Below are 15,572 nucleotides of genomic sequence, written 5' to 3' on the forward strand. Positions count from 1 at the left end.
GGGAGAGACAGACAGACAGATATTGGACTGCAGGGCCTTTCTGTCCATTGTGCCAAAAAACTCCTCCTATTAGCTCCTCTTCTTGAAACATTTCCATTCCAGCTGGTTGTTACAAGAACCCTGTATCTAAGAAATCGTGTCTCGGCTTTCTTTTTTTCCTCCTCCCTCTCAATACATTTTCCTTTTCCTCCTGTATTTTAGTTTGGATTGTAAGCCTGAACATTTATTATTGGTGGCGTTTGTTAGCTGAAGAGGCACCTTGAAATGCATTAAATAAATAAATATTGAATCCTGTTTCTGTCTTCGAAGCTACCCTACCCACTTTCATGTTGTCTGCAAATGTGGTTAGGATCCCCTCCACTCAGTCCAAATAGTCTATAAACATGTTAAACAACAGAACCCTGTGCTACTCCACTTGTAACATTGATGAACACTGCAAATCCACTTAACACTTGCATTGTCTAATCCACATGAATTGTCAAAATTCTTGCTGAAATCAATACAGTATTGTGTCCACAGTATTTCCCCTGATCTACCAGGCTAGAAGTGCTATAAAAAAGAGAGAGATAAGGTTATTCAAACAATCAACAGTATTTGATGACTGCCATCCAATGGTATTTTGTATTTTACTGCATTTCATAGTTTGGATGCAATGGAATTTAATATTTGATATTTGATAGCTGACTTTATATGCATTCATAACAGAGAATTGATACTAGGGTTTGTTTGTTGGGAAGATCACTTATATAGTTTTAATGTTAATGACTGTATAGATTTTAACATCTATTTATCAAATTAGGTTTTTCTAACATCAGCAATAACTGAACCGAATTTGTAAATGATGTACATGTGCAAGAATTGAATTCTGGATTTTATTTTGTACTGTTACTGCTTACTGCCAAACAAATACATTTACTTATCCTGTCAACATGGTAAAATTACATTTGATTATATTTGCTGAATCAAATGCAGCAATGTTTAGTATTTGACAGCTGACAACTAAAAAAAGATTTCGCATTTGACAACTGCCAAAATCAAAGCAATCAATAGATAGCAAGTCCTAAGTGCTCAAATGTCTACTTTTGAAATCAAAAGGCATATCCAATTTTCTAATTTTAATTTATAAGTCAAAAATTCTGCCATCAAAATTTATATGATATAATTTCACATTTTGGTACATTTCAAATCTTTGTGAATATTAATTTTAGTAGTATATAATGTATATATGCTAAAATTAATATTCACAAAGCTGAACAGAGAGGGGTGAGTTCATAGCACATTATCGCACACATGTGGTTTTCTTACATGGAAATTATATCCATGTAGGGAATCAAAATGAGGGAAGCAAGCAACGACTGCAAATTCCCTGCAAATGGTCACCACCAGTGTTTGAATAGTAGGGTCCACTGTCCTGGTATACCGTAATCATTGTAAACAGATAGCTTGTTTTAATATGTGCTGCCAAATGTGTTAATAGGCAAATTCTTTTACGACGTGCAAATATACTGTTGTGTGTTGCAAAAAGAATCCTTGCAGAGTGAGTTCTTAACAGTACAAACCAATCTAGGATTCATTAACCACACTTGGAGGAGTACTGACACTCAACCAGTGAGGAGGTACTATGAGTAGTTCAGTTCTACTTTCAGGGCACACAAGCTACAACTGTAGTTTGAGTTTAAGCTCATTTGAGAGGGGCCTTTTCCAGCTGTTGATTCATAACATTCCCGACGTGCTTCTTCTGCGTTTTGTTTGATTTTTATTTTAAATTGCCTTGGAATCCTGCTGGTGTTAAACAGTATACACTTTGAGGAATGCATGTGGCATGGCTCCAACTGTCAATGACACTTTTAAAGGGTGGAAAGAAGATTTAAAGTCGATAGCAGGTGTGAGGAAAGGCTACTGTTAAAGTTGTGGTTTTATTTATAACTTGTGCATAATCTAACATTAAAAAAATACATTCAGCATTTTGCATTTAATGTCTTTACAGGTATTTATTTAATAGGATTTATACACTGTTTTATAATCAAAACCTCTATACAGTTAATATACAGGTAGAGAGGTTATGTTGTGATAATTCTCATTTTGGAGATTTTGGCATCTTCAATCAGCTTCCTCCTTGAGCAATGGTATCTTTTAAAATTATCTTTTATGTTCAAGAGGCCTGGAAATCCACATACCTGCAATCAAACTATTAATTGCAGAAGTTGACTTTCCACAGGCACACAACAGTTTCTATGGGTTTCTAGCACACTCACTGTAAGGCACTGTAAGGTATTGGAGACATGGAAGCAGTTCTGAAAATGGCATCCCCAGACCCCTCTAATATGTCATTGTAATGCTTGGTCTGTGAAATATAATCTTTTATTGTTTATGGGTTTTACCAGTTTTATATTTACAGATCACATTTTCATGCCTATACAATAATTCACATCCCCACCCAGCTTTCCATGGCAGTTCAGATACATCTCATTAAGGTCTGTGAAATATCACCACCACCACCATCATCATCATCATACCTGGTGCTTCTCTGTCCCCATGAATGACAGCTAAGGATGTGGAGCAGCAGCAGGAAAAGGTACGCTATAAAGAGATTCTGTCCACGGCAAGCATGACTACATGTTTGGAAGGACCAGGTGAGAACTACTCTCTAGTAACATGGTGCATCCAATTCTAAGTGCATCCAATTCTAAACAAAACTCATAACCTACATTCATCCGCTGCCAATTCATGTGGGCAGATGCAGAAAATAATGGACCTTCACACACATGGAGGGAAGCTATTGTCTTTGTGCTCAAAATGCTCAGACCTAATATTAACTTATTTCCAGAAATCACAGGAAGTTCCTGTGGAGATGTGCGTTTAAACAGATTTCAAGAAGTGAGAAAATCCAGCTCCTGTTGTTCTGCTGATAGAAATATTTATCTTTCATTGTATTAAAACCTGGGATTTTATTTGCCCTTCTGCTTTTGCTGCTGACTCTCATCATTTTGCTACATCCTCCTCTAGGTTTCTTACAGTCCTCCCTGCTCTACTTGCATTGCTATAATGAAAGTGTTGCTACCACCCTGTGGTTCTGTAGTCATGTAAAACCCTCAGGGCACCGGGAACACAGCAAAAAAGGCCGGCAGCTCCATACACTTCCTTGCCAACACCACTACCAGTGTCCCTAGCACCACGGCCAAACTAAATGACCCTTGGCATCAACTGCAGCTGCCCAAGACTCTCCAGCCCGTGCACTGTGATGTCACCCTGCAGCCTTTCCTGACCCTGGACCCTCAGGGCCTCTACGTCTTCATGGGCAACAACGGCACAGTGTGGTTTGCATGCCTAGAGTCTACTGCCCTCATCCACAGCAAGAATCCACCAAGCAAAGGGGGTTTCTCATCTCTCTGTGGAGGGTAAATGGGTTCACAGCACCACCCATCTCTAAGACCTGGACACAGGTGCACATCAAATAGCTGGTGGTGCAACTCAGCTGGAAGTCTCCTGCAGGATGCATCCTATGAGCTGCTGAACACCTTCCATGGGGAGCTGGCGGATGACCTGTCTGGCTCCTAACACAGTGAATATGTGGAGGATTGGAGCATCCAAGCAGAAAATGGATTCCTGCATTGCAGGGGATTGGACTAGATGACTCTTGTCCGTTACAATTCTATGGTTCTGTGGTTGACACACATAGCACTGAATTGGATAGTGGCAACAACACTGGGGCATCCTCTTGAGCATTATACAGCTTTCGGTACCACCCAGATAGCTATCACTCTGAAAATCAGCAAAATGCCATTGCTCTATTGCAGTTTCCTCAGTAGTTCCTTTACAGAAATAGTGCTCCTTTCTAATGTTCTTTGTATTAAATTAACCAGTACAGGCAGCCCCCCACTTACACGTGTCCAATATGTGTGTGACCGTGTATGCGTACATTGCACTGAACCCAGAAGTGACCTGGAAGTGTCATAAAGACGTCACTAAAAGGGTGGAACGGGGGTAGAACTGGATGTTTGCAGGCTTTCCCAATGGGTTTCAGTTATATAGGATTTCACCGACACGCAAGGTGCCTTGGAATGTAACCCCTGTAAACAGGGGACTGCCTGTAATTCTAATATGACCATATTCCACCACCTTCCTGTTTGGTACTAATGTACCTAGCAAATATGGAAAACTATGGGGAAGTAACTGGATTAAAACCCAGAGCAAATTTTTGTTTTATTTTTGCTGACCGTACACAATGGAACTGCTTAGCTCCATCCTTCTCACTCTCTGTGGAAGTGATTCACAGTGATTCTCACTCTTTTTGCAGGAGCAGAGGAAAGCCCTAGGAATTTATTTGTCCTTAGTTCTTGATTTAATTAGAAACCTAATTAACAACTAATTAATGCTAATTAATAGAAACTTAATTAAAACTTGGGAAACAGGGGTTAGCACCAAGGAGAGTTCCCCGTCCCATATTTTATGTACCTGATCTATGCCCCCAATGGCCACTTATGCTACACAAATTGAGACAACACAGCAAACATTTCATCATCTTTTGACCTCTATCCCAACTATATTGCTAGCCTGCTGGAACTGTGTTCAGGATGTTTGCTACAGAATTACAAAACTAACCAAAATCCTGTGTAAAAAATGTCCAGGAAGAATGAGGAATTATTCACTTGAGGCTATCCTGTGCTGAGCAGGGGCTCGGGCTAGGTGACATTCAACATCCTTGCTGTCATGTTCTATGGATGGTTTTGACTTCCACTTGGGTATTTTTTTTGTAATGTTGTGGAACCACAAGTTCAATATTAATATTCCACCTTATGCTGTTTTCAAACTGCTGAAGTAGTGTTACTTTATGCTCTATTGGTTTATTCTGTTTATTAATAAATTATTTTGGTGTTTGTCAACTGTAGCTGATAGGGGAAAGAAGAAGTGTGGGAGAGGAAGCACAAGTTTTTGTGGCAAGAGGAGAGTAACTGGAAGCAGGGGTGAATTTAGCTTCTGGCAAAGTAACCATTTGCCAGCTATAGAAGGCACACACAGAGATATTATTTTTTTGGCAAGGTTTATAATTGTGGAAGGAAGGAAGCTTGACACATTCAATTTGGGGAGATGGAAATTAATGGAAGGACGGAATGCTCTGCAATTAAATGTTCCTGACCTCCAGAATCATTTTATCATGCATTCAGATCCTAACTTGGGTCTCGTATTTTGCCTGGTGTTAGCCTCAAACTTCTCTCTCTCTTACTTCAGAGTAAGCAGAACTAGAAAATTGGGTCCCGTCCCCCCACCAATCAAAGCTGTAAATGTCAGCATTAAGAAGAAACAATCCTATTCTGCATTCAGAAACAACAGGATTGCAATCAGAAATCTATTTTGCAGATTTCTAGAACTCTTTCTGGTATTATGAGGGTGCTCCCTTTCCCGCATTACAGCTGGGATGGCCACCTTTTAACCTGGTAAATTCACAGTAGTCAATCCAGCCACTCAGTGGGCAAAAGAACCTCATCATTTAAATTATGAAATACAGAATTGAAAAAACTAGGTCACTAATGGCTAGTAATATTTAAAAGGCTTACTGCTACAGCTTGCATACTTCAGCCGCCAATCGTTCTGCTTTGCACAGGAGCCAGAGCAGTTAACTGCTGTTTGCTTTCCCCCCATTAAGTCTGCTCAGTGTAAAGGGGCTCCCGGAAAGACAGGCTCAAGTTGTTATTCAGAATCAATTGGAGACATAGGTGGAATCTAGATATATATATAAAAAGTTGTGAAAAAGCTTTTTTAAAAATGTTTTGAAAAACTATTGAATTTGCCATAGCTCACCATTGCCATCTAGTGTCAAATTTGTATAATGCACTTTACAACACACTTAAAAAAATTTATTTACAGCTGTATAAAGGTAAAGGGACCTCTGACCGTTAAGTCCAGTTGCGGATGACTCTGGGGTTGCAGCGCTCATCTCGCTTTACTGGCCGAGGGAGCCGGCGTACAGCTTCCGGGTCATGTGGCCAGCATAACTAAGCTGCTTCTGGCAAACCAGAGCAGCGCACGGAAACACCGTTTACCTTCCTGCCGGAGCAGTACCTATTTATCTACTTGCACTTTGACATGCTTTCGAACTGCTAGGTTGGCAGGAGCAGGGACCGAGCAACGGGAGCTCACCCCGTTGTGGGGATTCAAACCACCGACCTTCTGATCAGCAAGTCCTAGGCTCAGTGGTTTAGAGCACAGTGCTACCTGCATCCCCTTTGCAGCTGTATAGCTGAGTCTTATTGTCCAGCTAGATTTTGTTTCGTTTCATATGCCACTCTGCTAGTGCTATTGTTAGGCAGAAAGAGGCTGTTGCTAGGTGCCATGAAACAACAGCAAGTTGTTTAATTTATTATTGGAGTATTTTTACTGCTAGGGAAGGAGTGAGACCTTTGTGGGATTTTCTGTCTCAGGTACCAGAATAAGTTGACTGGCTCTAGGTACCATGCATGTTAATGGAGGTCGGGGAGTGCCACTGCTGCACTGCCTTAGGTGGAAAATATCCTTTAAGTCACACTGAAAATGTTGTTGTTGGTATATGTCCATCTCATGAGACAATGGAGTGTCTCTTCCGAACGTGAAGTCAAACCACTGCATTAGCAGCAACGAAGTGACCTTTCCAGGGTGCAAGCCTGGGCAGTGTGTATGCAGGTCCTGGGCTGCTCAGACGACAAGACCCCCCCCCCTTGGCCTCGCTGATGCCAAAGAAGAAGAAGAGTTTGGATTTGATATCCCACTTTATCACTACCTAAAGGAGTCTCAAAGCGGCTAACATTCTCTTTTCCCTTCCTCCCCCACAACAAACACTCTGTGAGGTGAGTGGGGCTGAGAGACTTCAGAGAAGTGTGACTGGCCCAAGGTCAGCCAGCAGCTGCATGTGGAGGAGCAGAGACACGAACCCGGTTCACCAGATTACGAGTCTACCACTCTTAACCACTACACCACACTGGCTCTCAAAGGAATGCAGAGCAATAAGTTTGGCACCAACTTGGCTGCAGGACTTGCCAGAAGGAGACTACAAGGTGCCTCAGAGTATGTGTCTTTTCATTGTGGCACCCCTGGTGGGTTTTTTTTTAAATCACACTATCTGTATTAGGTTTCTTACCAGTGCCAGAATGTCTGTGTTTTCAAATATTTTGTGTGTGTGAATGTGCACTTAATGACATAATTCACACACTCTGTACTTCTCTGCATTCCATTCCCTTCTTACCTCACTGTTTGCAATCCCACATTCTCTCCAATCAAGTATCAGCAACTCAGGGTAGCACTTCACGCATCTGATGGACTGTAGTCCATGAAACGTTATGCCATAATAAATGTGCCACAAAACTGTTGTTTTGCTGCAAAAGACTAATACAGCATCCCCTCTGAAAAGATGAGACCTTTAGGACACACGGATACACACACACACCCTGTAACTTTAGCTCTGTTTCATTTTAATATGCATCTGAGCTATATTAGGGTGTGTTGACATTAGTGTTTATTCCTCATCCAGCTGCTAGTTTTTGAAGCAGCATGCACATTATGTTAGCCACAATTCATACCAGTCCTGTAGTCTCTGGACAAATGCTGTTGTTTGATGCTTCCTCGCCCCTTTCGAATCAGCTTCAATCTGACTAGAGAACTGGATGCAGAGTTAAGCGGTAATGTGAACATACCCTAACAGCCACCACACATGTGCAGATGACAGCTTGATGAGCTGATGGGAGGCAGTCATGAGCAGGGCCATGCATCAGGTGAAGACATCCTTGGCCCCTCTCTGATGTGAACATTACTGTGCCAATGTGGATTCAACTGCAGCAGGCTGGGTGGGTGTGTTTGTGACCATACTGCATTTTAAGATACCAATGTGAGCATACGCTTAGACAAGGCAATGGCATTCAAACACCATAAATCACTGTGTATTTCCAGACAGGAAGAAACTTGGACTGTGTTTCTGTGCATTTATGTTTAGGAGGAGGAGAGGATATACAGTGAGTTGGTTGAGGGAGGAGAATAAATGCAAGACTAGGGTGCTCTGTCAATTAAAGAAAACACTGAATACTTTTGCCAACTTGATATTTTTATTCTAGATTGGAATAAAGCCTTCCTACCTAATTCACACACATTTAATATAAGCTATTGGAATAAACTTCTTGCTTTGGCTTCTTATATTTGAAAATGTCTCTGAATTCAGGTGATGATCCTGATCCACACCAAAGGAGACCAGCACACTTCTTTGCACCATGATGCATTTATACAGACATGTTTTCTCAGCTGGGAATCAAGAATCAGCACCTCCAGGAGTCGGACAATAGGCACTTGGTTGGATGTATTAAAATGTTACTCATGTCCTTTCAGCATTGTGAAAGACCAGCGAATCCAGGTCATGTTCTAGATCATTAAGTAATCTGCAGTTTGCACAGTGCCAAGCGTTTGCGGAATTAAACAATGTCTGTTGCCTAACTCTTGCAAAACGAAAACAACAGTTTTATTTTGTCTAAATTAATATAGTTTGGTTCAAAGTGTGGTTTTGGTTCAAAAGTCTGGCTTTGGTTCAAAATGCTAATGTCTTGTGTGTAGCCACAGTTTCCTCAGGCATAGCAATATCCCCAGATGCTTCTTGAAGGAATAACTGAGGGAAACAATCTGGAAGTAATTATTTTAGAGCTTGCAGCAACCTTCCCTACACCCATTGTCAATTACAAACTTGACAGTATTCACTTCACTTCTCAAACTCTTCCAAACAGGAATGTGCATCTCACCAACAACCAAGTACATGCATAAGGAAATTGTTATTTTCATACTCTAGGCTGTGGACGAGGGTCTCAGTCTTCTTGGTGGTTGTAATCTCCCCTCTCTTTCCCCTGCCTTGTCTGAAATTTCTGACAGAATCTATTACGTTTAGTTATACGTTTTTCACTTTAACAGAATTTCATTGATTGAGCTGGGATTTTGGCAGTTGCTCTTTTGGGCCTAGATATTTTTCTATTCTTCTTGCAGTTTTAACTTACCCAACAATTTTAGGATGAACAATTCAGGGTCCAAAACCTGTTTTTCTCACCCTTAGTACTAGGCCTTACAAAACCTATTAACCTGTAGAGTCACTGATGCATCAAGTGTACACATCTGCTGGAATGAGGGTAGCACTGCAAATGCATTGCTATGTTTCTTTCATGAACAGGCCGCTTTCAATCAAGACAAATTCTTTTGGTGTGACCTGGACGTCAGCTTTCTAGGCGGGTCCCAAAACTCCCTCTGCCTGAGTCTTTTATGGCTTTTTTGTGGCTACTAGGGGTGTGAGACAAAGCGGATGCGTTGTGAGTAGGCTAAGTCCACAATGTAAAGCACCAGGTTCACACACGTAAACACTGCAATGACCACCTGGCTGTCCCAGGGGCACTTGCCTCTGGAGCACTGGTAAGGGCGGTGTGGGGAGCCGTACTTACGGTCAAAGCAGAACACTGGCCAGATCACTGCGGCGCTCAAGTACATCAGGACAGCCACAAAAGTGTAAACAACCACAAAGCGCTCAAAAGGGCACTTCAGCATGGCTGTCTTTCCCGTGACACTGAGGGCCACCACCACCACTGTCACCACAAAGCAGAAGCTGTAGACAGCCACGCACCACTGGGTTGCCACGTACCGGTCGTATTGGCTGCCGTTCACCAGAGCCCCAAATATGATGCAAGCTACGAAAGCCTGGACAATTTTCAGGAGGCCAGAAACGGTGGCCATGTAGCTGGTCACCTGTCCTGGCTTGGCCCTCGTGAGGAATACTTCCGCGGCGTAGGCGAAAAACAGAAGCCCTGCAAAAACACTGGCCGAGATGCGGAAATCTCTCGCCTCGCACCCGTTGGAATGGCAGCCAAACTCGACATACAGCGGATAGATCACGGCAGCTGTGATGGACATGAGGGTGGCAAGCATGGCGAAGGCGGCGGTGAAATTCCCCCAAGAGATGCTCAGGCAGCTGTGGAGGCGCGTGAACTCGCAGGTGACGATAAAGACGGTGACTGCGAAACAGAAGCACCAGACGGACATGCAGAAGGTGCCGTAAGCCGCACTGAACCCTCCTCGGTGGGCCACAAGGCTGAACGTGGTACATCCAAAGGCTGCCTGCAGCAACCGGGCAGCTCCAACACGAGATGCCACAGCAGCCATGTTGAGGTGTGTCCCTCTTGAGCTCTCCATCTTCAGATCAGGACCCCCCAGAATGTTTCTTTTGTGGTCGGACGTCGGCTGCTTGTCCTTGAGTTTCTACCCGCCGCTGGATGACTAAGCGGAAGCTGCAGGGTGAATAAGCCCCATATCCCTCCGCCAAAAACCTTTGCTGGCTGCTATTTATGCCGCAGAGCGTACATTTCTGGCAGCTTTTTGAGATAGCGTTGCCTCTGCAGTAAGAATATTGACCTGCCCTTCTGGTATGCTGCAGTTATGATCCATCAGCCCTGCTCTTCCGGGGTCTGTGTGTTGAGTAGTCTGTAGGCATCCCTGTCACTCTCAGTCGACCTCAGCTGATCAGTTTCTCCCAAGTGGCTAGCAGGACGCCTATTCCGTCTCAGCTATGCAGCTGTAGCTCTCTACTATGTTGCTGCAAGGAGCCAGCATATAAATAGGAAGGTATATTAATAGACTCATCTGGAATGGAATGAACTGCATGGTCTGTGCAAAATAACGAGAGGGTTTTAGTTTCGCCCAGTGCTGCTTTGCATGCTACTTTTTAAGCTCTGTGTCAAAAACCAAGTGAAAGTAATTTGAATTGCCTAAGACTAGAGCATGGTTAGGCAAACTAAGGCCCGGGGGCCAGATCCGGCCCAATTGTCTTGTCAATCCAGCCCGTGGGCGGTCTGGGAATCAGTGTGTTTTTACATGAGTAGAATGTGCCCTTTTATTTAAAATGCATCCCTGGGTTATTTGTGGGGCAGGAATTTGTTCATTATTTTTTTTCAAAATATAGTCCAGCCCCCCCCCCAAAGGTCTGAGGGACAGTGGAATGACCCCTGCTGAAAAAGTTTGCTGACGCCTGGACTAGAGTCCCAGAAGAAAGCATGTGGAAGCAAGGAGTCCACCTCAAATATATCATTTGTTTTGTCATGTTGAACTTTTTCTGCATGGTTGATGGTGGTTGCGGGGAGACATTCCATCTCCTTTCAGGGATTCCCCAAAACTGACTATTTGACCGCAAGAGTGAACTCAAGAGAGCTAGTGACTTTTGTTGTTGCCATTTGTACTGAAGCTGGCTTACACAAATTCTGTTGCTCTATATGTAGTGATGGCCACCAACTTGGATGGCTTTAAAAGAGGATTAGACAAATTAAAGGAGGGAATGGCCTGTAGCCATGATAGCTATATACTATACCCAGAGGTCGTATGCCTCTGACTGTTGGCAATCACTAATGGGCAGAGTGCTCTGGCACGAAGGTCCTGCTTTTAGGCTCCTCACAGGCATCTGGTTGTCTACTGTGGCAACAGGCTCCGGAGCTAGATGGGCCTTTGCCCTGATCCTCTTAAGTTATTTAAAGCCATTTAAAGCCCTATACAGCCTAGGACACTCGTACCTACGGGACCGCCTCTCCTGGTATGTCCCATGGAGGACCTTACGGTCTTCAAATAAAAACATCTTGGAGATCCCGGGCCACAGGGAGGTTAGGCTGGCCTCGACCAGAGCCAGGGCTTTTTCAGCTGTGGCCCCGATCTGGTGAAACGCTCTGTTACAAGAGACTAGGGCCCTGCGGGACTTGACATCTTTCCGCAGGGCCTGCAAGACAGAGCTGTTCCACCAGGCCTTGGACTGAAGCACAGTCTGAGCCCCTCCTTTTGTAATCCGTATAGAACTCTAGCCCAATGGTTGCCATTAATTTGATTTTAGAATGAATTGATTTTAGTATGTATTTCAATTAAATGATTATGATTTTATGTAAACTGTGTTATTTTTACTGTTGTTAGCCGCTCTGAGCCCGGCTTTGGCTGGGGAGGGCAGGATATAAATAAAACTTTATTATTATTATTATTATTATTATTATTGGCTTGCTCTTATCAGCTGTTGACTGGCAGTGGGTTTTCCAGGGCATGAGACAGTGGATTACCATCTTTTCTAATCTTTGTTGTAAAAAGTTGAAATGCCAGGGATTGAAGCAGGAATTTCTGCATGCAAAGCGTGTGCTCTACCACTGAGCTATGAACCCCACGATGTCTGCAGATTTGGGGGTGGGGAAGCTGGAAGTTAGCTTATCTCCTGCCCCTACAGGCAAGTGGTAGCTGTAGCTTCAGAGGCACCTCCATAGAAACTGGTCACTGAAGCTGCTGCTCACACTTAATGGCGCACACCAGCACTCGGCTTGGAGTAGATGTGGGCTGATGACAATGCCAATTTACTTCTGCTCTGGGCAAGTAGGTGGAGGCCTGAAATGATACTCTGAGCTGTGAGGTCAGGAGGTAATTTTGCAGAGCAACCTGGCGGGGCACTCTCTTTTCTCCTCTCATAGTTTGGAGCAGCATTCTCAGTCAAGCATGGCTAGGGATCATAGACTGCACGGTGACCTGACAATCTCATAGAAAGCAGTTTGCTTGCAGGCCGGATTTCCTGGTTATTGTTTAACCCTCAGCTACCTATCCTTAGAGTTCTAACGACAGCTGCTTATATAGAAATCCATTGCTGGATTATGGTTGGATTGTTCTGTAGTGTTATGGTCTTCCACTCCAAAACACTGAAGCAAAGACTAAAATTGATGTTCTTTCAAACTCATGTCTTTTGATATAGGGAAAATATGATATAAAATTCTTTTTTGTTTACCTTAAAAAAATTGAATGCATAACAGGAACGCTGTTAGCAATGTACAGCCCACACCAGATTTTGTCCATCATTTTAGACATCAGATTAGAGAGACCAAGATAATACAAACACTTTCTACTTCCGATTACTTTTGCTTTGTGTTACAAGCCCTTCATTTCTTTTTATATTCAACATGTCAGTGTCCCAGGTTTGCCCTAACTTTACTTGTTCTGGTTTCAGGTAACTTGTTGAATAACGAGCTAGAGCAAAAAGGAGGAAGGATTTAATTCATTCAAGTTTAGGCCAAGCTTGAACACCAAACAACCCATTAATTGCAGGAGCCCTCCAAATACTTAGCTCACAAGTGTTTGTTGGAAGGCTGTCATTCGTGCACTCATCTCCTTAATATTCTAATTTTCACAATAAGCCAGACCATCAGTGCCATTCGAGTGAGGCCACCTGTCCCAGCTGCCAGATATTGCAGGACCATTACATAAGAGGGGAGCACCTTGGTACTATCTTTCTGTCTCGTCTGTCGCTGGCTGCATGTACAGACCTCAATGTGTATTGAGAGGTGGACATCTGCACCAGGGGTCCTTTTTAGCTTGCTATAAGAATTCTAAGGTCTCAAATATATAATATTCACAAATGCACACATATCTAAATATACAAACCATGTGTCTGAAATAGTACAGAAGAGCAATCCTGAAGCCATATTGACTCTCCCAAATAGGGAAAGACTTCTCATTGTCTTTTCACTTACAAATCCTGTTTTAAGAGCGTATTTGTATGAATAGGGTGAGCCTATGACCTGGATTCAGGAACTAAAGTATAAACCACCACAAAAGAATGGCCAGGCTACCCATGTAATGCAATCAGCAACCATTTTCAGGTATCCTGGCAGACAAGATTTCTGCTGTAGACCGCCTCCTATGATGTATAATAATTTTGGGGTGGTTTTTGGCTAAGGGGGTTGGGCAATGTCAAAAGTCTTTAAAGGTTCCTGCACACTTTTGTTCGGGGTATCTCCCTCCATGGAAGGAGGGAAGGGAACTCTGTTGCAACAGAAAAATAAGTATCTGCCTTGCTTTCCCCTGGGTCCTGCCTTCATCCATTCTTCTCTGACCAATCATGGACTATGGGGACTCAAGAGTCTCATGGGGAGTTGGGCAGCAAAATCCAAACCCCACTTTTTACATCATGCTCATGTTGGCTCCCTGTGTGATTTTGAATGCTGATATTTGAACTCAAAAAGAGAATAAAAAAGGAAGAAATAAGAAATGGGGGTAATCAGAGAGAAAAGAGGCAGTGTCATCAGTGACACTTTAATTGATGCTTTTAGGCAAGGACCCAAGAACTTGCAGTTGTAATTGGAATACAACTCCCATCATCCCTGACCACTGGCCCTGCTGGCTGTAGCTGATGGGAGTTGGAGTCCCATAATATCTGGGGGAACGGCACGTCACCCATCCCTGCCTTAGGCAATTAGCTCTCTTCCTTCTTGAGACAAGACACCCAAGTCAATTTCTGTCATCTCATCACACCCAGGAACACCCCTATTTTACCCTTTCCCACACTGCCTTGTGATATCAGGTCCTAGAGAGAGTAACAACATCCTTCTTTATCAGATTTTTGTGATGGATCAAATGGCTTCTTTCCTTCCTCTGTTGTTTGATGCCAGACCTCCTTACCACTCAAACAATCTGGAGTACTGATTCTCATCTTTAGCCCTAGGAACATGATGAGAGGTGCCTTACAGAGTCAGTCCCTTGCTTCCACTAGCTCCAGCATGGTCAACATTGCCTGGCCATGGTAGTCTAGGTGTTAGACAGGGGTAGGCAAACTAAGGCCCAATCGCCTTCTCAATCCGGCCTGTGGATGGTCCAGGAATCAGCATGTTTTTACATGAGTAGAATGTGTCCTTTTATTTAAAATGCATCTCTGGGTTATTTGTGGGTGTTTTTACATGAGTAGAATGTGTGCTTTTATTTAAAATGCATTTATGGGTTATTTGTGGGGCATAGGAATTCGTTCCTATTTTCCCCCCAAAATATATTCCGGCCCACCACATGGTCTGAGGGACCAGTAGACCGGCCCATGGCTGAAAAAGGTTGCTGACCCCTGGTGTTAGACAAGGGTCTCTCCTAGTCCTATCTGGAAATCCTTGGACCTCTTGTGCTCTATCACAGAGCTAAGATCTGGGGCAGTTCATTTCAAGACTTGTGGCCTCTCTCAGCTGACTATGCATCATTGAAGGCTGCTTTTTCCCCCTCCCTCTTCTGCTGCATCTCCCCCCACTATCTGACTGGGATAACCCAACCCAGTATTTACTTTCATTGTGATCAGCTGGAACAGCAACAACTCCTGCATCCTTTTTCTGCCATTTGTCTGCCTAGGGTACGTATTTTATACATTACCTTTAAAACAAAAAAACTTTATGGATTAAGTTCTTGCATTTGGTCTTAAATAAACAATCCTTATGATAGTAAATAGTCAAGTGCATTGCAACAGCTTGATCTTCTCCTATCTTTTGACCTACTAGGGCTTCCTCGCTAGGGTAGGAGTACAGGAGATTAAGGGCTTGCAAGACCTATGAGACTCAAAACCAAAATTGCTTACCTGTAGTAGCCAACAGTGATGTGATTCTGTTTCCGACCATCTGAAGTAAATTAGAGGGAGGTGACAATAATGTACTCATTTGATAATATGAGGGTGCCTGGCAACTGGAAAAAAATATGTCTGGTCACCTTTCTATTCCTTTCATTTCCGTTATTATTATATCCTTAAAGTCCAGAGAGAAAAGGCTCAACCA

The 15,572-nt window shown here is 43.2% G+C and overlaps 1 protein-coding gene across 1 annotated transcript; it reads right to left on the minus strand.

Annotated features, from left to right (window-relative positions):
* Positions 1–2,343: 2,343 nt before the first annotated feature.
* On the minus strand, positions 2,344–12,763 carry MYADML2 (myeloid associated differentiation marker like 2). The gene has a single exon (XM_083487036.1). It carries the CDS (start codon positions 10,177–10,179, stop codon positions 9,277–9,279), a length of 903 nt encoding a protein of 300 aa, XP_083343162.1. The 5' UTR covers positions 10,180–12,763; the 3' UTR covers positions 2,344–9,276.
* Between the last annotated feature and the right edge of the window lie 2,809 nt (positions 12,764–15,572).

The sequence above is a fragment of the Podarcis liolepis genome (genome assembly GCF_965112155.1).
Source record: "Podarcis liolepis genome assembly, chromosome: 2".
Lineage (NCBI taxonomy): Eukaryota > Metazoa > Chordata > Lepidosauria > Squamata > Lacertidae > Podarcis > Podarcis liolepis.

What these genes read in the sequence shown, in the direction of transcription:
- MYADML2 (XM_083487036.1), bottom strand. Translation starts at nt 10,179, where the DNA reads ATGGAGAGCTCAAGAGGGACACACCTCAACATGGCTGCTGTGGCATCT.